Here is a 24,563-nt window from a genome sequence, read left to right on the forward strand (position 1 = left end):
AGACCATCTGCCATCTGAATGGATCGGATTGAACATCATCATCTCTTCATACCTTCACATCTCTCTCTACCATTGCCTCTGCGCACTACGTATGATCGACCGGACCCAAGATAACGATACCTTCCATCATCTAAAACAAAAAGCACAAGTCATAGTGCGACCTCATCCTCAGGCACCTCGGTCACGAGTAAGCAGTGCATTCCACCTCACTCTCACTAGGTCACTACGCATACACACCATATCATACCACATCTTATCATCTTATAGTATATAATCGATCTATCATACCTCCTGGCAGAAGTGCTCACAGTGAGTAGCAATACCTATCCTACCTCTCACATTCGGTCGACCGACATATACGGAATAAGGTTGCCCATCATCCCATTGGTAGTTTACGCTGACCACGCCCTTCCACGCAGATCATATATACATATACATATACCAGATCTATCCCTATCTCGCTTACATTCTTTCAACCTTGCATCTACCCACGCATCCAAAGGACTGTTTTAGCTGTATTCAACCCGACGACCAAGTCTGGATCTTAGCTTGACGACAAGGGTCATTCTCCTTCATCTCTCTTACCGAGTGAGTAAAGTTGAATGTTTCATACGTTTACTCTAACTCGACCCCAAAACCTCACATTGTCCATATGATACGGATAGCATCTTTGATATTTTCTCTCAGTCATTGCTCTGCTATAGCATAGCAGTGCGTAGCTAACAGTACAACCTTTCCTTCTTGATCAGATACTGTAGATTGGCTCGGATTGACCTCCACTTCATCATTTCACAGCATTGCATATACCTCGTACTTTCAATCCTTTCACTTGACTATTATCACCCAACACTCCTTATCCTGCTTTATCGCTGTCACTTGGTCACTCGCCTCATCTAGAATCACTGTATAAGTACCCAGCGCCAACCCGACAATCGCAGCCGTTCCCTGCTTTTGCGACAGAATGTCACCTACCAATCTCAGTCCGGACAAGATCACTGGGTTCAGGAATAGGGAAGGTAGAACTCCACCTCCTGCGCCTAGTGCTGCTTATGCCAGACGGTGAGTCCTCATCTTCATTCTCACGACATCGCTTCAACTACTTCTCCGGTCTCTAGGAAGTCTCTGGACTATCATCCTTCACTTCACACCTCTGTAGAATTCTTTTCTCTCATACAATGACGTATCTCCTTGGATTGCTTGATCACCTATGCTGATTGACCTATTGTAGAGCCCGAGAAATCATCGAAGATGAAGCCGGAGTATCAGGGCTGCGACCTGCCGTCGCCATAACATCGGAGGAAGAACAAGTTGCTGCGGTAGACAATGGAGTGGCTTCTGGGTATAGGAGGGCAAGGGCGGGGTGAGTCCAGATCAATCTCGTTCCCTCCATTAAGCATTTCGCCTAATCTGCGTTATATCCACCCAGAACCATGCCTTCCAACCTGCAAGAAGCTGCTCAACGGTACACCGGTCCCTCCGACGAACCCACTCCCACCACAGCGACTTCCACAGCGTCTTCCAGCGCAGCAACCTACACCCGTACTTCTGCTCTATCCCCTGCGTATCCTCAGACAACCGCTCGACCAAGTTTGCGGCACGCTGCGTCGTCCGCTGCCAACCTCGAATCTTCCTCTGCGTCAAATCGTCTACGCTCAGGTTCACTCACCTTACCTGGCACAGGTTTAGGCGATGCGTTTGGGCACGGACCGTTTAGTAACGCATGGCTTGCCAACCCTGGTCTAACTGCTTCCAGCACACCTGCACGTTCACCTCTCGGTCACCCTCTTCAGGCCAACGAAAAAGAGCTCTCCTCCTACACCTCAACGACAGATTCCGCTGTGTCCTACCCTACCGATGATCTCAATTCTACGCTTGACTACCTCGGTTTAGCAGATGGAAGCGATGCGATGCACCTAGCGCCTGCTTCGATGGTGGAACTTCGAAACCAGGCTCAACGTGCTATTCACAACTCTGGTCCGGCAAGCAGGCTACGTGCTAGTACCGTCTCTAATTTCGCTCGGCCTTTCAGACCATCCGTGACCAACGGCAACCTTTTCAAAGGAAACAATGGCTACGAAGGTAGAAACGATGACGAAGAAGCGCTTGCTAGAGCTATTGACAATCTGGGAATGTATGATCAGAATGGATATCCCGTATCGAACTCTCAGCTTGGTAATTTATATACCTCGTCAGGTCTATATACAAGTAAAGAATCGACTAGGCCTAGGGCGACCACCATTGGGGCGTTGGATCACCCAGTCAGGAAACCTATGACACGGGGAAATAGTTATTTAGCCTCAATCCCTCAATCTCCCGTTCACGCCGAACACCTAAGCTCCCCTTATGGATACCCAAATCAGATAAACAGCAAATCACGAGATTCAAGTAGAGGTCCAAGATTATCAATTTCATCACATACCTCGCGAACTGGAACACCCGATGTGGACAAAGGTACATCAACACCTCAAGTTCCAACCAGAAGTTTATGGATTGGTAATTTAGATGTCAACGCTACTAGTGATGCCTTGTTACATGTGTTCGCTCCCTATGGTGCTATAGAAAGTGTCAGGATGCTTCCTGAAAAGGTGAGTATACCTTCTCTCTACCTGATGGAATCGTGAATGGTACTGATCTTCAGTTTGTTCTTTCAAAGACCTGTGCATTCGTGAACTTCATGGAAAAGACAGATGCGATTCGAGCCAGGGATGATGTGTTAAACCGAATGGGAGGACACGTCTCAGCATTATCGGGAACTGCACCAGTCAGAATCGGTTTCGGTAAGATCGATTCTGCGCCCAACGGACCATCCTTGAACACCGCAGCGACTACTGCAGCTCCGCCACCACCGAACTTGGTATTCACCGCTGGTGGACCTGCCGCCGCTCCTGTACCCTTGCCTGGACAACCTGCTACTGTCACTACCCCGGCCATCACTGTGCCACCACCTACCAGTACTACCGTATCTGCGGATAGTCTCGATACGAAGGATGGTGATCAAAGTGCGTTGCCCACTAGAGCTCTTTGGATCGGCAGTATACCTGGTACCACCAGTCCAAGTACGCTGTTACAAATCTTTTCTCCATTCGGTCCAGTTGAGTCGGCTAGAGTGTTGATGAACAAGGTGAGTGTTTTCAAATTGTTTGATGCTAGCCCGTAACTGAATGTATTAAATACTTCATAACAATCCAGTGCTGCGGATTTGTCAATTTCGAACGACTGGACTCAGCAGTCTCGGCTCGAAATGCGTTGAACGGCCGAGATATTCTGGGAAGTGACGTTGGAGCTATACGGATTGGATTCGCTCGAGTACCTACCAAGTCGCCTACATTGGGCGGACCAGAAGATGACATCTCATCACCTGGTAAACTTGGTGATGCTCTCAATACAGTTCAGGGCGCAGCATCCGTATCAACCGAACAGCAAATGTCAGCTGAGGGCGGTGGGTTGGAGAATTACCGAAGTCAGTTGATCCTAGATTTGGTCAAACAAGGAGTGCATGAACAGGTTCTGGAGAAGGGACTAGATCATGATGGTGTTGTAAGTGATCAGCAGATGATCATGCAGGTGTTCAGTAAGGAATCGGAGGAGGATGGAGATGTGAAAGCTGCTGCTGGTACGTCAGCTAGCCGTTACCGGAGAGAATAGAATTAACCACATTATTATAGATTCCCGCCCACCGGTCACTTATTACACTGCTATTCCACTTGTTGGTGATAGGCCATCTAGAAGACCCGATAATTCTCGACTCAAAGATATCAGGAAACTGCTCGACGCTGGTCAATGTACACAAGAGGAGGTGGACTCCATCGTACATGAGCTGATGGAAGACTGCGCTGAAGTGAGTGTTTTCTACCATCTTGCTGAATTACCATTGGATGCTGATGAAACCTGATCAGCTCGCAAGCGATTACATCGGTAATACAATCGTTCAAAAATTGTTTGAACGAAGTCAACAACCATTAAGATTGGCCATGTTGGAACGTATAGCCCCACACTTGGCTACCATTGGTATACATAAGAATGGTACTTGGGCTGCTCAGAAGATCATCGAGTGTGCTGTCACTCACGAGGAGCGAACGATGATCATCGACCATCTCAGGCCTTTCGCTCCGCCTTTGATGTGTGACAGTCTCGGTAATTACGTTTGCGCCGGAACTCTCAAGTTCGGTCCGCCATGGAACGATTACGTGTTCGATGCTATGATCGATAGATTATGGGACATCGCTCAGAATAGATTCGGTGCTAGGTGCATGAGAACTTGCTTGGAAAGTAATAGTACTAGCTTGTATCAGAAGGTGAGCTCAGCTGTGTATTGCACGATAATCCAGGAGCTAACGATGTGGCATGATCACCACGTAGAAACGTATCTCAACCGGAATCATCCTGAACTCTATTCCCCTTGCAACCAACCCCAACGGAGCACTGCTTCTCACGTGGCTCGTAGATTCCTCAAACCTCCCTGGAAGATATGGTCTGTTGGCAAATCGATTCGTATCGCACATCGCTCATCTGTGTACCCACAAACTGGCTTCTTTGACTGTGCTCCGAGGTGGGTAGGCTGCCGGATGAGCTGTAGTCTTATCTTCTGGAGGCGCTAGGTAACTGACACGTCACATTGAATTAGTCATCACCCAAACCACTGAGCCTGCCGCAGCTAACAATCTCCTCCAAGCTATCTTCACCTCCAACAAGGATGAAACGCTCAGCGAAATCTTGGGCGATGCGAATAACGGATCTCAAGTAATTGGAAAAATACTAGCTATCAATACTATCCCGCAAGAACAGAAAACACAGATGATTGAGACCGTCAGAAGGGTATTACCGAATATCAAAGCATCAAACACACCACCATATCGATTATTACTTGAAGCTGTTGGCTTACCAGTCCCAGCTGGATATATCAATAATAACTCTTCTTCGCCTTTTGGAAGATCTCACCATCATCACCACCAACATCAGCAGCAACAAGTCCAGATCCCACAAGGATGGGGTATGCAACCCCAACAATCCTTCGGACAAGCTTTCTACGGCGGTGCAGGAGGTGCTAACGGATACCAACAACCTCCGTATGGAATGAACAACCTATCACCATTGTTGATACCTCAAAATATGCCTTTGGGTCAATCGATGAGAAATCCAAGTTCCCCCAACTCCACCCCAAACGCGAACAAATCACCTAGAACACCTATGGCTAGATTCAGTAATGGTCCAATGGGGATGGGTATGGCAGGGAGGATGAGCCCTGGTAGTATGATGAGTCCAGGTTCTGATCCCTTCAATCCTGTGAGTGATTCAGTCTCCTTCGCAGATTGCTCTGCTAACACGACAGGTATTTGACAGTTCGCATCTCCCTCGATTGACCTTCCTGGTGCTCAACATGCTTCTATGCGATTAGGATCCGCGCTGTCCCAACCACCCGTCACGTTTGGTTCTCAGCCTGATATCGGTGGATTAGGTATCTTGGGTCAACAAGGTTCAGATGGTGGTAACGGTGGTTATTACGGCCAAAATGTTGTGAGTGGCGATATGTATGCACAAGAAAGGTATGGGCTCATGTGTGATGTTATCTTAGGGTCGACCGATGTATGGACAAGCAGCAGGATACCAATAATTCACGAAGTATAATCATATCTTCCAACAACAAAAGCAACAAAAAGTAAAAGATTTTTACGAAACTAAAACGAATATATAAAGATAAATCAATGAAGCAAAAACAAAATCATTATATTGTGTATAAAAACCTCAATTACCCCTTTTCTCATCATATGTGCATATAATAAATATCCATAGAAGTAAACCATAAAGAAATAAAGAATGAAGGGAATGATCGCCTGGTGCGATATCATAAATATAGAACCTGGAAAATGAAATTCATTGATACCGTAAACGAGATGAAATGCACCATTGCACCATTGTCCGAATGTACAGCACAATTGCCCATCGGAAGATGATAAAGTGTAAACGAAATCTATGAAAATTGTCCATATTGCGATATGTCCGATTACTCATGTGCACATATGTAACATATATATGTGTGTGGATCTATATGCATTCATCGATTCTACATTCTACATCCGTATAAGATGTTTCTTTGTTCTTTGTACCCTCACTCTTCCTCACCGAAATGAGTAGCGCAATAAGGTGATCTTTGTCTCACTTTTTTACCTTGCTTGTACAAGTAAAAAGGGATAGGTATCATACCTATTGATAACATTGCCAAGAGGAATAAAGCCCATTGGTTGCCCATCCCTACAAACATCTGTCTGGCGACTAATTGCGAGACAAACAACATGTAAAGTCAGTTAACATTATGATGATTTACGAATTGTAGTGTAAGATCTACAGTAGGACTTACATAGTGGGAAGATGGCACCGACCTGTTATGAGTAGATCAGCAGGTATACTCCACTGTATAGTACATTGGTCGACTGTACTGTGTGGACTGCACTCACGATATTCCTTACGAATACCACACCGCCCAGGGCAGAAGCTGAATAACGCCCGTACCCGTCAACCACGTAGTTGAGAATAGCAGCAAGGATGACATAACTGAACAAGGAGAAGGACCATCAGTATCAGTATCAACCCTTATCACACCAGACACTTCACTGTGATATAGACGGAAAAACCTACAAGCCAAATCCAAATAGGGTAAAACCAATCAACGGTGCTATCCACGGTAGATAACTGTAACTTGTCCAAGCGGCAATCATCAATCCGATAGGACAAAAGGGTGTACACCATAATGCTGACCACCATCTCGATTCAGGATCGGAGAATCCTTTGATACTGCTCGCCTGGAGATACTTTCTGTTCTGAATGGGAGTTAGGGCGAAACCCATCACAGAGCCTAGGACGTAAGCTAGGAAAGTCAGGTTGACTGTACCGGAGCTATCATATGGCATTGATGATAGGTTAGTTTTATAGCCATGACAACATGGTGAATTTGTTGATCTCCTGACTTACTGGGTCCAACCATGTCCTCCATTACCTGATCCGAATACTAAAGGGAACGCCTCATTCGACAGGAAGATCATACCAAATACGAACCCATTTATACCCGCACACAGGTATGTGATCGGTTCGGTGAACAAAAACTTGAACGGTCGAAAGATCGTAACTGTATATAAATGTTTGGGATCTTTCTTGACAAGTTCATGTTCGCCGTACATCTCTAAACCTGTCGATTGTCTCAGAACGCGAGTTTTGCGAGAAAGGATTATGGTATCTCGAGTTTCGGGCAGGAAGAAGAAAATTATAAAGATGAATGCACCGAATATGATTAACTGGAGAAGACGAATCAGTCTTTGGCCTTGGTCTCAAGTAGAAAGTTCAGATGTTTACCCACATAGGTCCAAAATAACCATCTCCATCCTTTTTCCTGAGCTAGATAACCTGAGAGGGCGTTTCCCAGAGGGGGTCTAGAGGAAGACGGATGATGGAACCGATAATCAGTGATTTGCGACTATCTTGTGAGAAGAAGCGAAACATACCCATCCGCGCTACTCAAAGCGTATATTGCAACTGCCATCCCACCTTCGTCTATCCCGAACAAATCATGGACTACACCACCTGTATTGGCGAGGGGAGTACTGTTTATCATTCGTCAGCTATATTCACCGCATCTGGGCTGGACCGACTTGAGTCCACTCACCTTCCAGCGAAGCCTTGGATGAATCGGCATACTAACACAGTCGCCAAGTTCTTAGCTAGGGCGAGCTACAGATATTTGGTCAAGAATACTTGACTTAGCTACTTCTAATCCCACTGACAACTTATCGCTCTTGACTTCACTCACAGGAATTTGAAATATGGTAAATATAGTCCAGGATACTAGATAAACAGGTCTTCTGCCCCAGTATTCACTCAAGGGAGCTAAGAACATCGGTCCTGTAATCGGTAGATCACCAGAGATATCAGCGAGAACTCATAGGCATAGAAAGTCTACTATAAATCCATATATGGTCCTGGTAAAAAAACGTTGGGAGATAGTTACTCACCAAAAGCGAAGCCAAGCTAAAATATGTGTAAGAAATGATAAGTCAGCTCAGTCTCAACTTTTGTTAGATTCCCCCCTGTCGTAGGACACTCACGATATACAAACTGAGACCCAGTGTCCCGAGTTCCGAGCCAAATCCCAATTCCTCCTGCATCTGTTCTACTCCCGTTGAATATCCCGAGACGCATAAGCAGACCTGATCCAAAGGTCCAAATTGAGATAAATCAGCTCATTATGGTATGAACCATAATTGGATCGGGTAAGAACAGTAGTAGTAGAATTTTCAACTGAAATCTCACAAACTCACAAGATTATTCAACAGAGACGCCAGTCCAACTAAAGCGTATCTTTTCCAATTCCTCCAATTCCTAGGACTCGAAGGGTCAGAATGTAAACTCTTAATTAACAAATTCCCTTTGGCATCTTTCTTCCATATATAAGCGTGATTATCTTGCAAGATCTGACGAGTCTCCTGGTTTATCCCCAATTCATCGTAGAGTTGAATGTTCGCTTTTGATTTGGAACGAATGAGGTTTGGGGAATCGATATGATCTGAAGTAGGAGCGAGAGCTTTTGGTTGTTTTTCTGAAGTGGTGGTACCATGATTGTTGAACATTTTTTGAAGAATATCTGTCTGATCGGGTGACCAAATTTAATCCCAAGTTCCTTCCGATTCAGCTTGGGCGGTTTCTTGGCTGTTCGTTGACTTGTTATACCAATGGTCAGATTCAGCTGCTGACCAAGAGAACTCTGTAAGTTTGGTGAAAGTGATGAATACTAAGTAAAGATCGATATCTCCTTTCGACCACTTAAATCGAATATATTCCATTATACATTTTACACATGAGAGATCCGTATCCCCCTCCACATGAATCCGCATGTGGTTCCCCCTGTTTCAAGGCAATAAAGCCCCAATTGATATTGCTTAATTAGTAAGGTAACATCATATTCATGACGATAAAAGAAAAGAACATTCGGTGACGTACCCAGAGAGAAATTTGAAAGCAGCTGCAGGTTTGTTTTTAGAATCAAACCACTCGCTCTCGTCCGCGGATTACGGAATTTCTGCCGGCGATCGGGAATTGATGTATTAAGAGATATAAACAACAATCTGAGCATTATTATTGCATGCCTCATCTCGAGCAAGTTTCAAACCCGGATCGAAATGCATAAACATTCCATCTCTACCACACCGTTACACTGCCTACTCATCTTGTCTTGGGGCCATATAAAAAAGGGATGGAAAGATAAGAAATACCTGATCAAACAATGAAAAAGAGCAAAGTTAAAGTAAATGAAAAATCTATTGATTTGATAATCTAGACGTACCATCCGCGCGTCTGACCTGTAGATAAGATATGTAAAGGGACAATGCTATACTGTTTGTCGTGCTGGATCGTTATTTCAACGTCGCACATGATGAGTAATTGATGAGAAGATGCAAATATATATGATGAACCTGAAAGGGAAGGCAGATGGAACGTAAACCTTCAGAAGCAAAAATTTATACAATTGAGGCTGCCCTCTTGAGGACGAGCCGTGGTACACGATGTAATCGAAGTGAAAATTCAATGTTCAACGTGATTGGTATAAAGGAGAATCACAAGTCGCGATATTCCCCTTTTTTATGATGTGTAGATTGCGATTTTCAGATAATTTTGATAATAATGGTGATAAGTTGGAAAGATATACATGAAATAATGTTAATGTTATTACCAAAAGGATGCGAGGTGAATCTTATGGATGTGAAATATGAAAGAAGAGAATGATAAAAACCGATTTAAGAACCATAAAAGTGTGGAATTAGCGATTCATCGCTAAAAGTATCGATCGATGAATCCGATAATGAATTTTCGGAGAAAGCAGAGGCAAAAGGGGCTGCCTGGCTTTACTGGCCAAAGTTGAAACCACCTTGAGGAGCGGCAACTATGATCACACATAAGTTGGTTAAATTGTTTCATGTCGAACAGAAGCTCAGTATAACAATCACTCACCATCAGATTGGAAGGCGTATTGACCCGAAGCGTCGACAGCTGGTGCAGCAGCATCGGCTTCTTCCTCATCTTCGTCGGGGAAGAATTCTATCGTAGATCACAAACATCAGCACCAAGGCTAATCTCAATCTTTGTTATCGTAGTGATGACTCACTATCCATGATGTAGAAACATTTCTTATAAATTTCCAAGTTCTCGTGATGTTGCAAGTTGTGGATGTTAACCATACCACCGGCTTCTTCGATGTACTGAGCGTACTTGTTGACTCCACCTGGACCTTGAGCTTCTTTGTCGACATCACCAACTTTCAAGATGTTCTCGAGACCGTCAAGGGCAACTTGGATTATTTTGTTGTCCATCGAAGTGAGGAGATCACACATAGGTTTGATACAGCCTTGTGAGACGAGGTATCGAATTTGGTTAGGTTCTTGCAGACCACCTGAGGTCGCGTTGGAGATGGCCCAACAGGCTTCTTTCTTGGTCTTGAAATCAGCGTTAGCAAGGATGTTGACAAGGGGAGGGACAAGGTTGCTGAAAGGTAGAAATGACATCAGCTCAAACGTCTATCGTAACCGAGCAGCAAACTCACGCATCGATGATAGCTTGGATCTGCATGGGCGAACCAGCAGTGATGTTTGAGATAGTCCAGCAGGCTTCCTTCCTGATACCTTCTTTGGGAGATGAGAGCAAGCTGAGAAGAGCGGGAAGAGCACCTGATGAGATGACAACTTGGGTTTGGAGGTCGTCACCAGTGACGATGTTTCCTACAGATCGAAGAGCGGGGGTCTGAACAGCAGTGGAGGGGTGCCTGTTGCATAATGTCAGCTGACTGACATATGGTACCGATATGGAAAGCTTACATGAGCAAGTCCACCAATCGTCTACAAACTCCACTTTCGATAACAGCTTGGATTTTATCGTTTGTACCGTCGGAAAGGTAGGAGATAGCCCAACAAGCATCGATGAGGACTTCATCGTCAAGGGAGTAGATGAGCTTGGTAAGGACGGTAAGAGCGGGCGAGATCTTTAACAACATGTCAGTTTCGACCGATGGAGATGAGCATTCGTCCAATGACCCACTAATTCCCATTCTGGTTGAGGGTTCTTTCCTCTACAGAAGTTGCTCAATGTCCAAGTAGCATTTCTGAGCATTGATAACTTGTGGTTCTCGTTGAGAAGGACAAGGAGAGGTTGGAGAGCGCCTTGGCCGAGGACGTGATCTCGACATTTGGGTGAGTCACCAGCGATGTTACCGAGAGCCCATACACTGAGTGTTAGGCGGATGTCAGTATTGGCTCTAAATGAGAATGAATAATAGTTGATGAATGAGAGACTCACGCTTGCTCTCGAACGTCGAGCACGCTGGAAGAGAGGAGGCGGATGAAGTATGGTACAGCGCCAGCTTGGATGACGACTTGTGTGTGCTCAGAAGTTCCGGAAGCGATGTCTGATTGGAGATGGTATATCAGCATTTGAATGGTAATGCGATTGTGTCAAAGGATGAGAGGCAACTCACTGGTCAAAGCCCAGGCAGCCTCAAACTGTCACAGGGGAAAACAAGATCATTCAGCTGATGAGATATCGAGGTCAATAGAAGGTGGATTGACTCACTTGGATCATTGTGTTGTTGCTAGACAGGAATTCTACGAATCGAGGTACTACACCACATTGAATCACTCTGTCGATAGGTGGATTCTTCTCCTTTGACAACAGCCTGCGTCATGTAATATCAGCTCCATTATTCTGCGATCCAATCATAGAAGTATATATAAAGAAAGACTCACTTTCTGAATTTGGTGGTAGCATCCAACTGAGCTTCTTGATCATCGCTGTAAACAGCTTGGAGCATTCCAGGGAGGGTATCAGCGAGGGAACCAACATCTACGCCCGTCTCATCATCCGATTCGATACCATCATCAGCTGAGATCGGTTGCAAGTTACGTCTCTTGGCGATGGATTCTTCTCTCTAAGTGTTATTACGGCGTGACATCAGCGTCACGCGAGTCTAGAGGAAAAACGAAAGAACACACTTTTTGACGTCGGATTTCTACTTGTTGTTCCTCTCTTCTTCGTCGAAGCTATACATCATGTGCCTATTAGCATTCGTCCTTCATCCATACATGGAAAAGGGAGGGGGATTTATGTGGAAATGCTGTCAAAAAGTTGGGTGGCCAAATGACCAACGGAAGAGGGAAAGGGGAAAATTTACCTCTTGAGCAGAGAAAGAGGACTTTCCCTTGAAGTTGTTCCTTCTATGATCGAGGTTACGAGCTTCCATGTTGATGTGATGAGTGTCGATTAGACTTTTTCGGGACAAAGAGTGTGTAGCAGGATGAGAAAGAGAGTGTGAGTGGTTGATGTCAGTCGATGTTATGTTGTTTGAGGAGAGTCAATGCATCTCATCTCCAGCCAAAAGTCGCGACTGTAACTACCATTTGAAAAACACCACACACACACACACATAACGGGAAGGATCATATAAATACTTGTACTTACGTAACACAAACACCAAAAGACGTCACTCCAGTCCAAGTACTCGCTACCCAGGCCTACACCAGATAATTATGGAGAAACAAACACCACATAGGATGCTTGTCGACAAGAGCATATGTCTATAGCTCAACTGGTACAGTAGAATCAGTGGAAATGGGCGAATCATCAAGACGAGATCGATCAAGATCCCGCTCGCCATCTCGAAAACATCGTGAACGGGATCACAAGGATAAACACCGAGAGAGCAGAGATCGATCACCGTCTTCGAAGCATCACCATCATCATAGATCGTCCACATATCACGAAGATGAAGATAGACACAGGAAGCATAAAAAGGACAGAAGGGATAGGGACGAGACTGAAGAAGAGAGGAAGGAGAGGAAGAGGCTGAAGAAGGAAAAGAGGAAGGTGGATGAAAAAGGGTTGGAAGTTGTTGATGATGATTATGATGAGTCCATGTGGGTAGAAAAGGGGATTGATGGAACGGTGAGCTCAGACAACCCTGCAACCTCGTAGGGAAGAATGTAGCTCATCGTGATGTCCAATATGTAGGAAGCCACATCGAATATACCTACCTCCGATTCTCTAGCACTTCAATCTAATCCTTCCAACCCTCCACCAAAGGTGCCTTTACCCCCATCGACTTCCAGCGGATCTCAGACCCGAGAGAGAGAGTCATGGATGCTGGAGCCTCTGGATGGTACCTCAGCGACTGTACCTGCTCCAACAAGGGATATACCCAGAAGTGCAGGAAGTGGGGGAGGCATGACAGAAGGCTATGGGGAAGAGACGGTGTCCAACAGGAATTTGGGAGGAGGGATGGATTTCTTCGAAGGACTGGGAACGGTCCATGAGAGGAAAGATCCAAAAGCTGATTTACCTGATCCCTCAAAAGTGAGCTAGAGCATACATGATCCCGATAGCTAATGGAGATTATAGCTGGTCGTCGACAAGCGATTTGAGCTGAATACACAGTTGTTGGAAGGTAAAAACATCGACGATTATGAGACTACTGGTGAGTTACATCTTGGCTGGTAAAAAGTCCCTTTTTTCGTAACCCACCTGATTGATCCTGTTTTGCCTCGCAGAAAAGAAAATCACACCTGGTGGACCGGGATATCAGTGGAGGATGATGAAGTTGAAGCGACTGTATGAACAAGCGGAGGAACAGTGAGCATCGTTTGGAAGCATCTTTGTAATTATCATGTATCCATGTGCATCACTAATCGTGAGCCCTTAGGAATCGAGAAGTCGAAGATGTCGCTTTAGAGCGATATGGTAATCTCGAAGATTTCCAAGCCGCCCTCGAAGAACGACGCATATTAGACGAAAAAGAAGCAAGACGCAAATCCCGAAGGGGTCAACCTGGTTCAGATGGATTTTCAACGCCTGGAGGAGGATCTTCAGGATTTCATACACCTGATACGACCAGTCGGAGATTTATGTTCACGAACCCATCAGGTGGAGAGGAGTTCGGATCAAGCAGACCAAGTTCAAGAAGTGGATTTAGACGTCCACAAGGTCAAGGTGAAGAGAATGATTTCCAGACTCCCTCTGGATCCGGAGGAGGAAGAATTGATGATTTACGTAGAAAGGAGAGTGGTACGAATGTTAATGTTACTCCCGGAGGTAGAGAGAGGACAATCGGTTTCACAAGTCAACAACCTAAACTATCGACGCCCATTCCAAGTGTGTTCACTCCTACTTCCTTGACTCGTTCCGGTTCAGGATACCCTTTCAATCCTACTTCCAGCGCCGAGGGAGGATCTGGTGCGGTGGAAAATCCCGATCCTACTTCATCCAAACCGCCTTTAACGACCGAACAATTAAATAAATTGCAAGCGAGAGTCATCCGAGCTAAATTGATGGATGAACCCAACGCGGTATCATTGGAAGAAGAATACGAGAGGGAAAGAACGAAATCTGAACGAGCTAAAGAGAATGGCGGAGCGGGATTATGGCAAGGTTCGACTGATCCTAGTGGATTACAAGGTCAGTTTGGAAGGACGGACGATAAAGGGAATCAAGTTGAGGTGCAGGTGTTGCCGACCCTGGATGGGAGAGGTAGATTGTATGATGTCGGATTGGGCGCTTCGGATGAAGGGGAATTGCGGCCTGGTAATAGGAGAAAGAAGGTTGAGAAGGTAGGTTTATTGACTGGTCATCAGATCGTTGCTGTATATGTGTATGAACAAGGATGAGAGCTAATGGGTCGACTTGTTCAGTTCGAGACTAGAGATAGGGAGGGGAACGTTCTTCGGTACAATGCAGATGATGATACCCAATCTCTGGGTGAATTAGTGAGACAAGAAAAATTCGGTGCCGGATCAAGTGATCAGAAGAACATGGATGCGGAGATGGCAGCTGCTATCACTAGGGATGCCAAATTTGAGGTGAGCAGATACGTTGCCATCAGCATTGTTGTCAAACTGACGTACGAATGTCACAGTCTGACGTCGATTATATGGACGATAATGTTGACAAACTAGCAAGGAGGAAGCTGAAGAGCGATGCGATGAAACGGGCATTTGCTATCAATGGTGGGCTCCGTCCACTGCTACAGTACATGTAGTCAAATGAACTGATTCCGATTTGAATTCTCAGATTACGCTAGAACGAAGAAAGCTCTCGATAGTTGTCCATTCTGCTATCAAGATGATCGAAATCCCCTTGCAGCTATCGTTGCTTTAGGTACACGGACGTACATGTGTTGCACACAATTCGAAGAACTCGTTCCTGGACATTGTCTGATCGTACCTATACAGCATCATCTAAGTATGTTAGAGATGGATGATGATGATTGGGAAGAAGTCAGGGTGAGTGAACCCTACCACTGTGTACACTGATGAAGGCTAACTGATGTTGTGTGTGTTTGATCTTCGTGTGTATAGAATTTCATGAAATGTCTGATGCGTATGCACGCGCAAACGAACCACGGAGTGATCTTCTTCGAAACGGTCTTATCGTTCAAATACCAGAAACACACTTATATCGAAGCCATTCCAGTACCTTATGAAACCTTCCAAGATTTACCTGCCTACTTTAGAGAATCGATCATGGCCTCTGAAGGAGAATGGACACAACATAAGAAAATTATTGATTTTTCAACCAGACCAGGTGGATTTAGGAGGATGATGGTTCCCAACTTGCCGTATTTCATGTGTCAGTGGGATTACAAGGGTGAAAAGGGGTATGGGCATGTGATTGAGGGCGTATCGGATAGTGGGACCGGTGCGGGTAAAGCGGAAGGTGAGGATAAAGAGGGGGATGTAGGTGGTGCGGGAGGTAAAGAAGATGAATTTCCAAGGTGAGTCGAGTCGACCAGCACTAGCAATTAGTGGAAGTCGAATCGACCTGATGCTGATATATCCTTGTTCTGGTAGATACTTTGCAGCGGAAGTTATAGGTAATGTGTTAGGATTGGAACCTCGTAAATGGAGGAAACCACGAAAGATAGATTACAATCTGAATAAAGATCGAGCTAGAAAATTAGGAGAAAAGTTCCAACCTTTTAATTGGACTGTCGGACAAGGTGTCTAGATTAAGTACCTGTATCATCACCTATCACAATATTGAAGATGCCATGCATAAGATGATTTTGTGTCCATTCTGTTCACATCCCAATGAACCAACTTTCCACTACTTGAGCTACACTCCTTCCTGCACCTGGAGCCATACAAGAATACTCATCTTTCATACCGTGAGCGACGAAGACCGCTCGATAATGAAGCCATATAGCTAATACTATACCAGCATGCCACCACTGCGCGACGTCAATCAGTATTAGACTGAATATAGATTGAATATGAATCAATACTTTGTAAGACCTGACCCACCTGATGTGACATCCCCCATCTATCGAATTTACCTGGCCAATTACACTCGGGATAATGCATGGCGTAGAACCATAATCCTATCAAGTAAGTTGAAATTGACCATCCGAATGGGGCTGTCACGCGGGAAATCTGGAATTCAGCGAAAGAACAAAGACGCAATGTGAGTGGGCTTGGACGTACCGACAAAAGATAGTGCCTTGGAGAAACCATGTTGGAAGAAGAGTTGAAGCATCGGAGCGAACATTGCCACGCACAAAACGAGGAAGAAGGTTATTCGTAGGTGCTACATTCATACAACGGGGCAAAATCTTCATCAGTATCGTGTTGTTGCACATCTCTTTGAACGAATAGTAACCCTAATTTCATAGACTCACCTTGTTCCTCCTCTCGTTGAACCATTTTTGAAAAGGTAGATAAGATCCTAACGCACCGCAACATGCGTTGGTGGTACAGTACAATAAGACTAATTTGGGTTGACAGTAAAAACCATTATATACTACCGTTCCGAAAGATGCAGCAATGAGCCCTATATGCATATACAAGACAAAGGTCAGTATACCAAGACAAACGAGGGAATAACATAGTGTAGTGAACTTACATGATATACCGATATCTATTCGAGCCAAGTCCGCCACTCGTCAGTCCTATCTTATATGTGTATTATGTAAGATACATGGGATACCCCACTTACAATCGACACATGCACCCCACTCAAACCATCTCTTCGAAGCGCATCCACTGAGTACGTGCCAACTTGCCGACGAGAACAGGCAGGAAATGGCGGCGATGAGGTACAATGCCAAGATGAGGGTGTCGAGTAAGTGTGCATTTGGCAAGGGGGGATTCAAAATCATGTACTGTATATGAGGTTGGGTGATTAGGAGGTTTACGGTGTAGAAGACAAGTCAAATCACTTGAGGATGGGACACTTACAGGAATGAAAAGGGAGATAAGAATAGTGGGGATGAAATGAGTGTGGATGTTAACTGAAAGAACCTATATCAGCTACCGAGCGACTAACTGTAACAAGGTCGGGGAAGAATACTTGCCCGTTTCGTTGTGCATCGTAAAAGCCGATTTGATCAGTGGGACAGGACCGGTCTTGAGGTGAAGTGGGATGAAACGGCTAAAAGAGGGGAGGAAGAGATATCGACTCAGCGGGATGAAGAGTGGACTGTTATGAGGTACAATTCTACTCACTATCCAGTATGAACATGTTCGTTATTTCTCCATAACGCCGGTAAATCCTCATACCTTATCAACTTTTTCCCATCATCGGATCTTCTCAAAGACTCCTGTACAGTCGGACCCATAGTATCATCATGCTCAGCTACCAAGGCAGTCAACTTGGTATCTGTGATTTCAGGATATTTCAAGATATATTCTTCGTCCTCTTCATCTTCTTTCTCTTGTCCTTCTACATCTTTACCTAGCAGCGTATCAACATCTATATCCTCATGATCCGTTCCATCTACCGACGTAGCTTTTCCGTACGGATCAGTTTTCGATCTTTGCAATTTCCCTTTTTTTACTGGACTCAATCTTCCTATAGCCTGTATCGTACTTTTCGTAGGGAAACTTGACGCTCCTAGGGACTTTGACCTCACTGCTCTTCGTCTATTCGCCTGGAGAGACGCAGGCGTACGATTCGGGAAAAGATACTCGGGTTCTTCATCCTCCTCTTCATCTCCTAGAGGATATCTCTCCAAGGAAGCCGCTCTGCCTCTTGTGCTTACTCTGGATTTGAGAGGAGGATGAAGTTGATTATCGTGGAAAGCCAAATCATCTTCTTGTTCTTCCCAACCTAATTTTTCCCATCCTGCCCATTCCTCGGATGGTAAGAATGTATGAACAACTTCTAAAACCCTCTTACGTGCACTTTCCACTGCACCTAGGTGATCCTTGTTTTCCCCTTCCTGTACCGATGATGATCTGTATACCAGAGCTGGGTCAATGGATGATAATCGTGAAGGAAGGGATCGCAACCATTCTCTGGATGGGTATGAGGGTATGATCGGTACTGCTACGGAAGGTACCGAGACAGATAATGATGGGAGGTAGTTTAACGCTTCTTCTCTCAATGTTGATAGATGGTTCAATAATCTGAGATGATGACTAAATTCTAATCCTCTACTTCCTCCAGCTCCATTGGTAGTCTCGAATCTATTTCTGAGTCCTGATCCAGATGTAGATGTCGTTGAGGAGTTCCCTAGTTTACTTGAGGATGCATAACCTATAGCCTCACCACCGAAATCATCTTCTCCATAATCATAGTCGTGCTCGTCATCTTCGCCCGAGATAGAGGGTGAAGAAGATGAAGCTCTCAATCTCTCTTCTTCCGCTGGCGGCAGTTCACCCAATTTCGATCGTAAGGCCACTTCCACCTCCCCCAGATAACCCAACAGCGCAGCTCGTAAGTTCGGGATGTTGGGTCGGAAGGTCGGTAAAGGCGGGTGGGACAGTCGACGCCATGATGATGATGCTGTAGAGGAGAGATCTGCGGATTGAGAAGGAGCGTGTTCTTCAGACATTTCGACATGGACCGTAGATCGTGTGCTAGTCGAACAAGATGACAAGGAGGGAAGTGAAGCTGATATGCCCTACACGGACGTAAAGAGCGTGGGTCTGCTGGTGAGCAGAAAGTTGACGATACAAGACGAACAGAGACTGAGGTCGAAAGTGTGTAAATTTCAAACGTGATTGAATGAATGAATGGATGGGGTGGGTGAATGTTGATGATACCCTGCCGAATGTGATGGCATCCTGTCGAGTGGATCAGTGCGCTGTTGTGTCAACGTGGTGCCTATTTTGATTCCGAAAGAAACGGTATCGACTCTTGCGATTACAACTTCCCACTCGACATCCATGCATCTCAGTCTGAAGTCTGCAATACAGTAGGGGACAGTCTTGTTTGAATATGCATACAAGTACCGGTACCACGGTTAATCTCTGGTCTTCCGAACAACAGCAGGAGTGTACCCAGCAATACGGAAAGAGGTCATCCTGCCACGCTCACGACACTCACGTACGGAGAGCGCTCCACTCTAGCCGTCTTGTTAACTTATATTTTGCCAAGTTGGTGAGACAGTCAGTAATCGCCTGGGTCAATGGTTAACCCGTCAGTATGACAGGGGCCTTCAAGGAACACGACTGTGTTGGTAGAGGATGTACTGATCCAAGACTAGATTCTTCGCTCTACTACGACGACGATTTCCCCGTAGATATAGTGTTTCTGCATGTAAAATTCGCATGGTTTCCATATATATATATATATGTGAAATCTTGCTTTGTGCATCAGAGTACAGTTGGACTTCTCTTGACTGCCGCATCGATAACAAAACCAGAGACCAGATATCGGCGGCCACAGCGGGCAACTCATGTAACGCGGGACAAAGCCCGCTCGCAGGGATCCCTCACATGACTGCGCTTTGCTTCTTTGTATTTGATTCTGAATTTGGTTCGTAAGCTCTTGAATCATGTGCAGCTGATCTGTACAAAACAAACACATGAGATAGTATGAGTATGCATACACTTGACATCAGGAACCTTCAAAAAATGAACGAACCGCCTTGTGCTTTGTAAACGGAAATCTTTCTATCTCCTCACACATCGTTCGCTCCACAGTTTAACAAACCAACGGGATCTGTTTCCCTCTTCTTTGCTTTTTGTTCTCGTTGCAAGGTTAAATGACTTGGTTATCAGGTGGTTGGCTCGAGGTAAACATCGCGTAACGCCCAAGTAGAATCTCTGATAGGATCTCAGGAACGATTGATTGTTTTTGTTTGTAAACCCTGCAATCAAGGTACCCCAGTTTTAATGGTGATTTCACTTTTCACTTGGTGCTCCCTTTGGTTGCTTGGCATGACGCTACCTGCTGCGTTTCAGGTTTTCATCTAACGAATCTGTTTGTTTTGCTGCATTTACCCCCGTTGATACCCTTTGTTGACCGTTGAGAATGAATCAGAGGTAAAAGGAGAAAAGCACAGTTCAAAGCTATGACCTCAACTAAAACCTACTTTACTTTCCTCTGCTTTATCTCCTTGCTCCTCTCTTCTCCTCTCTCGGATACCGTAACGCAGAGATCCTTACAATTGTCCTTACTTTTATCTTTAACGGTCACCGGTGTTTCCCCCCGTTCCCCCCGGTGTTTTGTTATTGCTTGGATACTGCAATCTTCAGCCTGCACGTGGGTGTTGTCCAAGAAAAAGGTCAAGGTAAAGATCAAGATCATTGCTGTGCTTGCTTGTGCTTGTGCTTTTTGCTTGTGTATTTTGCTTTTGCTGTATTCATCTCCATCTGGACCGAAAACATATCTTGACTACTCCAAATGTTTATCAGTTTAATATCTTCCTTTGTCTAAATTATATACCAACCAAACAACCGCCCTCTCCACCTATCGTATCCAACTCTTGTCCGCTCTTTCCAACGATATCAAACCCCACCAGACGACCCCCCATTGCCTCGCCCAAACTCCAGCTGAATTCGGCCGATCATACTCAACTTCTACCAGCCCTCCGCTCCCCCTGATGGACAAACGAACTTCATCGCCTTTCAGTCAAGCCCTCTATGCCGTGGAAGTTCTGACAGACAGGATAAAGAGTTTGGGACTTAGGGTTAGTGAGAGTGATCGTGATCGAGCGGAATCTCAGAATGAAGAAGATGGGTATAGGTTATTATCATGGAGGAACAGCATACATGAGACAACTAGTCCTGCAAACATAGAAGTGCCCGATGGAGTTGAAATCGAGGAGGAAGAAAACGAATCACCACCTCCATACGATATCGATTCTCCCATCTCACCAACCTCTCCGGGCTTCCCTACATCCTCCCCTACCAGCCAGAAAACAAGGTTTCGACTAGATTACCTATTGATAACAATCATCCTACTGGCTGTGGGTAGTACCATCACCCTATTCATCATATTCCCTTTCCCAACGACTATACCGGCCTTTGTTGGTCTATTCACCATATTATTAGGTTGGACATTAACAACATGGTTTAAAGTGATGTATCATCTTTCCAATATATTCAAATCAAGAGAGAAGACTTCAAACCGGACGAAAAACTTCTTCAACAGGTTCTCAACTACGAAGAGAACCATTTTAGCAACTTCGACGCTATTTATATTGTTTTTATCATGCTTGGGATTCTGTCCACCCAAAGAACAGGATGTACCCATCAGACCGGTGCAAGGAGAGAAATACTTTGTAGCTGCAAATCTACATAATAGTCAGGATATCTTACCTGGATGGTCAAGTGAATTGATCAAAATGATAAATTATCGTGAGTAAAGATACGATTTTTGACTTCTCCAACACCACATTGTTCTCTCGACTGATCTTCGATTGATCACATCTTATGATACAGTCGGATCCGATAACGTTTTCGTATCGATATACGAATCGAACTCTCAAGATTCAACGAAATCACTCTTATCTTCTCTCAACGACACCTTACTGGAGATGGGTGTGGGAAGGTCAATCGTAACTGAGCAAGATGATAGACATTGGTGGCCCTATAATACCTCGCCGGAGAGAATAGGTTATTTGGCCAATGCGAGAAACAAAGCTTTGAAGCCTATTCAATCATCTGATCCTGAAATTAGGCTAAAAGGATTTAATGAGTTTACCAAGATTATTTTCTTGAATGATGTTTATTGGACATGGGAGAGTATGGTCAGGTTGATCAATACGAAGATTGAGGGGAGGGACGAATATGACCAAGTTTGTGCGATGGATTTCGGCACGTCCGGTGAGTGAGAGCATCTGATTACAAGACGTTCGTTGGTATCGTATGGCTTGCTGACCTTGTGATGACCGGACTTGATAGGTCTCTACGATACATGGGCATCAAGAGATATATGCGGTACACCCCTTCGACCATTTTGGCCTTATGTCAAAGATGAAACCACAATTGATAGACTGAGGAAAGAAGAACCTTTTGAAGTTTCATCGTGTTGGAACGGTGCGGTGGTATTTAAAGCTGGGCCGTTCCTCTACACACCACAAGAGGAAGTTAGGGTAGATGAGGCGGAGATGATAGATTTAGAACAGAGTCATGATGGTAGACATCTGGCGAAAAGAGGTTGGAAGATGGTTGATAATCGTGAGTTTCTTGTCTTTCTTTCCCCTTTCGATGACTTATCGATACATGATCAGTCGGACTTGTGCTCATTCACATCTCATGATTGTATAGCCACCTATCCCAACTCTGTCTTCTCACCTTCCTTGACCCTCCCTATCCAATTCCGTACATCCAACATATCCGCATGCGATCACTCGGAATGCTTCTTGATCGGCTATGACCTTCACAGGCTGTATGATACAGTCGACCGACCACCTAGGATTTATATGAACCCAGCGGTGAAATTGGCCTATGAGAGGAATTGGTTCGTATGGCATAATACTGTACTGAGAATTCCAGTCATACAGTGGTGGCTAGGTGAGTCATCCCATACCTTCTCAAAATGACCAGATAGACAATATACTAACGTTCTGTTTCTGATCGGTGTGTTACAGAAAATTGGAGTAGAGGTTATCCGTTCTACTTTGTCGATTGGATATGGGAAAAAGCAGGACGAAGGAGGGATTATTGCACATGGTCTGCATTGGCTGTACATCTTCCTGAGAGATGTCCTGCTTTACCTGGTGCGACCGATAAGAATTGGGATCAGTAAAACACGATATTAAAAACACGATATTTTTCACGTCTCAATCTGGATCATGAATTTGGATTTTGGGATTCACGATATTTTAACGTTTTGTCGAAATGGAGCTGAATGGAACTGGTCGGATGGCGTTCGAGAAGGGAAGGGTGTTGTCTAGGGCTGTGTCGGTCAATATCACTGTATTGTATATAAATCATTCTTGAATCATATTTCTAGCTGGTGAAACCTGCTCTTCAAATAGTGATCATCTGTCTTTCCCGGTTGTCCTGTTTTTTTTTTTTCCGCAAATAGATATCCTGCATTGAATGCACCTGCTACTGCGTTCTATCGATGGGAACTGTGACATGCCAAAGTTGCAAAGCTTGGAATGAAGGAGGTTGGGGAACTGAAGTTGACATCTGATTTTGCATATCTGAAATTTGGAATCTCGGCCTCATGAAGTGTCCACTTTCATAAATCAAGGACGATGTGTAGATGGTGCAGGTCAAAATATGGTATCGACCTTAAGGTTACCTTATTCCGGAAAGTTTAGATCATCATTGAAGATATTCAGAACAAGTCAAACGAAAGGATATCGCTACAGCATTTGAATATGTACTGTATTATACACCTGACTCGGTACTTTGCGATTCCTCTTCTGCGTCGGTGGACAATCGAAGATATTGACCGTTTATGGTAGTATAACGCATCTTCAATAAGTCGGCCTTACCAAATAATCATCAGTGATTGTAATCGAATCGGCTGTTGAGATTACTGTACCTACCGCTGCAATGACTAGCCAGATTGATCTATCGAAGGACCAAATCAGCAACATCTCCTTGCTGTATTGTTCGATAGCAACGTGCAGTGAGGAGCAGCCCATTGACTTACCCTATAATCACCATAATCCACCAAGCTTTAGTAGGCTGAACACAACCCCTGTACCAACCGATCTCACCCAGCCTCGCTTTATGCCACGATTCACCCCCTATCATCACATCGTAGCCGCATTCACCATGCTACGGAAGGTACAGCATAATCGATCAGTATAGAGCACATCCATATCAAGACTCGGGGATTTATAGTAGAGATGAACACGAAGAAGAGGACGTTACATACGATATAATCAATAGCCAGAAGCAGATTGGCGAATACCACACTACCTATTGAGATCAGTGCGGTGGGTAGAGTAAGGTTGTATGCTGCTACGTTCAAGCCCAGAGAGACGATAAGAAATATAGGGGGAGCGATCCGATAGGGTGTCGCGTGGAGGGGATAGGTGATAAGGTAGATTGATAGTGTCGATAGAGAGATGAGGATGGTGGTAAAGATCGAGTTGGGGTTGCGAGAACTAAAGTTAGGCGGCATTTTCGGAGTTGAAGACTCTTTATGAATTGGAATGTGTATGTAGAGAAAGAATGCATATATTGGTTCGTATCAGGACGAGCATACGCCATGCAGGATAGAGATATATATGTTTGCGAGTGTTTCATCTGATTGACCACGTATGCTCAGGAAGTGGATAGGAAGATGAGACGATTTTTAGACTTATCGATAAGGCTGTGCGGGGTACCGCTTTATGTAAGCTCCAAGTC

General features: G+C 44.8%; 7 protein-coding genes across 7 annotated transcripts; 3 read left to right on the forward strand and 4 right to left on the reverse strand.

Annotated features, from left to right (window-relative positions):
* Positions 1-961: 961 nt before the first annotated feature.
* L199_000610 (uncharacterized protein) lies at positions 962-5,611 on the forward strand (the record flags this gene model as incomplete). Its single annotated transcript, XM_064886376.1, has 11 exons — positions 962-1,059; positions 1,229-1,360; positions 1,427-2,585; positions 2,654-3,121; positions 3,190-3,613; positions 3,666-3,838; positions 3,897-4,295; positions 4,360-4,549; positions 4,625-5,283; positions 5,341-5,514; positions 5,573-5,611. 11 exons carry the CDS (start codon positions 962-964, stop codon positions 5,609-5,611), a joined length of 3,915 nt encoding a protein of 1,304 aa, XP_064742448.1.
* Positions 5,612-6,106: 495 nt separating this feature from the next.
* On the reverse strand, positions 6,107-8,615 carry L199_000611 (uncharacterized protein; the record flags this gene model as incomplete). Its single annotated transcript, XM_064886377.1, has 12 exons — positions 6,107-6,270; positions 6,356-6,377; positions 6,453-6,549; positions 6,634-6,891; positions 6,967-7,286; positions 7,349-7,421; positions 7,494-7,592; positions 7,655-7,719; positions 7,799-7,890; positions 8,001-8,016; positions 8,094-8,195; positions 8,307-8,615. The coding sequence occupies 12 exons, from the start codon at positions 8,613-8,615 to the stop codon at positions 6,107-6,109; spliced, it is 1,617 nt and encodes a 538-aa protein (XP_064742449.1).
* Positions 8,616-9,887: 1,272 nt separating this feature from the next.
* On the reverse strand, positions 9,888-12,271 carry L199_000612 (uncharacterized protein; the record flags this gene model as incomplete). Its single annotated transcript, XM_064886378.1, has 12 exons — positions 9,888-9,925; positions 9,994-10,080; positions 10,148-10,524; positions 10,583-10,801; positions 10,854-11,017; positions 11,074-11,260; positions 11,332-11,440; positions 11,510-11,534; positions 11,605-11,707; positions 11,778-11,959; positions 12,024-12,071; positions 12,203-12,271. The coding sequence occupies 12 exons, from the start codon at positions 12,269-12,271 to the stop codon at positions 9,888-9,890; spliced, it is 1,608 nt and encodes a 535-aa protein (XP_064742450.1).
* Positions 12,272-12,639: 368 nt separating this feature from the next.
* Positions 12,640-16,026, forward strand: L199_000613 (uncharacterized protein; the record flags this gene model as incomplete). The annotated part of the gene is made up of 10 exons (XM_064886379.1): positions 12,640-12,972; positions 13,039-13,380; positions 13,426-13,501; positions 13,575-13,656; positions 13,727-14,630; positions 14,712-14,879; positions 14,936-15,026; positions 15,091-15,302; positions 15,378-15,793; positions 15,870-16,026. 10 exons carry the CDS (start codon positions 12,640-12,642, stop codon positions 16,024-16,026), a joined length of 2,781 nt encoding a protein of 926 aa, XP_064742451.1.
* A 73-nt stretch (positions 16,027-16,099) lies between these two features.
* L199_000614 (uncharacterized protein) lies at positions 16,100-18,853 on the reverse strand (the record flags this gene model as incomplete). Its single annotated transcript, XM_064886380.1, has 8 exons — positions 16,100-16,249; positions 16,323-16,435; positions 16,503-16,605; positions 16,697-16,848; positions 17,014-17,179; positions 17,256-17,308; positions 17,372-17,448; positions 17,523-18,853. 8 exons carry the CDS (start codon positions 18,851-18,853, stop codon positions 16,100-16,102), a joined length of 2,145 nt encoding a protein of 714 aa, XP_064742452.1.
* A 1,995-nt stretch (positions 18,854-20,848) lies between these two features.
* Positions 20,849-22,998, forward strand: L199_000615 (uncharacterized protein; the record flags this gene model as incomplete). Its single annotated transcript, XM_064886381.1, has 5 exons — positions 20,849-21,605; positions 21,690-22,073; positions 22,152-22,427; positions 22,518-22,763; positions 22,841-22,998. 5 exons carry the CDS (start codon positions 20,849-20,851, stop codon positions 22,996-22,998), a joined length of 1,821 nt encoding a protein of 606 aa, XP_064742453.1.
* A 593-nt stretch (positions 22,999-23,591) lies between these two features.
* L199_000616 (uncharacterized protein) lies at positions 23,592-24,336 on the reverse strand (the record flags this gene model as incomplete). Its single annotated transcript, XM_064886382.1, has 4 exons — positions 23,592-23,693; positions 23,753-23,777; positions 23,860-23,987; positions 24,088-24,336. 4 exons carry the CDS (start codon positions 24,334-24,336, stop codon positions 23,592-23,594), a joined length of 504 nt encoding a protein of 167 aa, XP_064742454.1.
* Positions 24,337-24,563: the final 227 nt, after the last annotated feature.

Source organism: Kwoniella botswanensis, chromosome 1 (assembly GCF_036426115.1).
Source record: "Kwoniella botswanensis chromosome 1, complete sequence".
Taxonomy (NCBI): domain Eukaryota; kingdom Fungi; phylum Basidiomycota; class Tremellomycetes; order Tremellales; family Cryptococcaceae; genus Kwoniella; species Kwoniella botswanensis.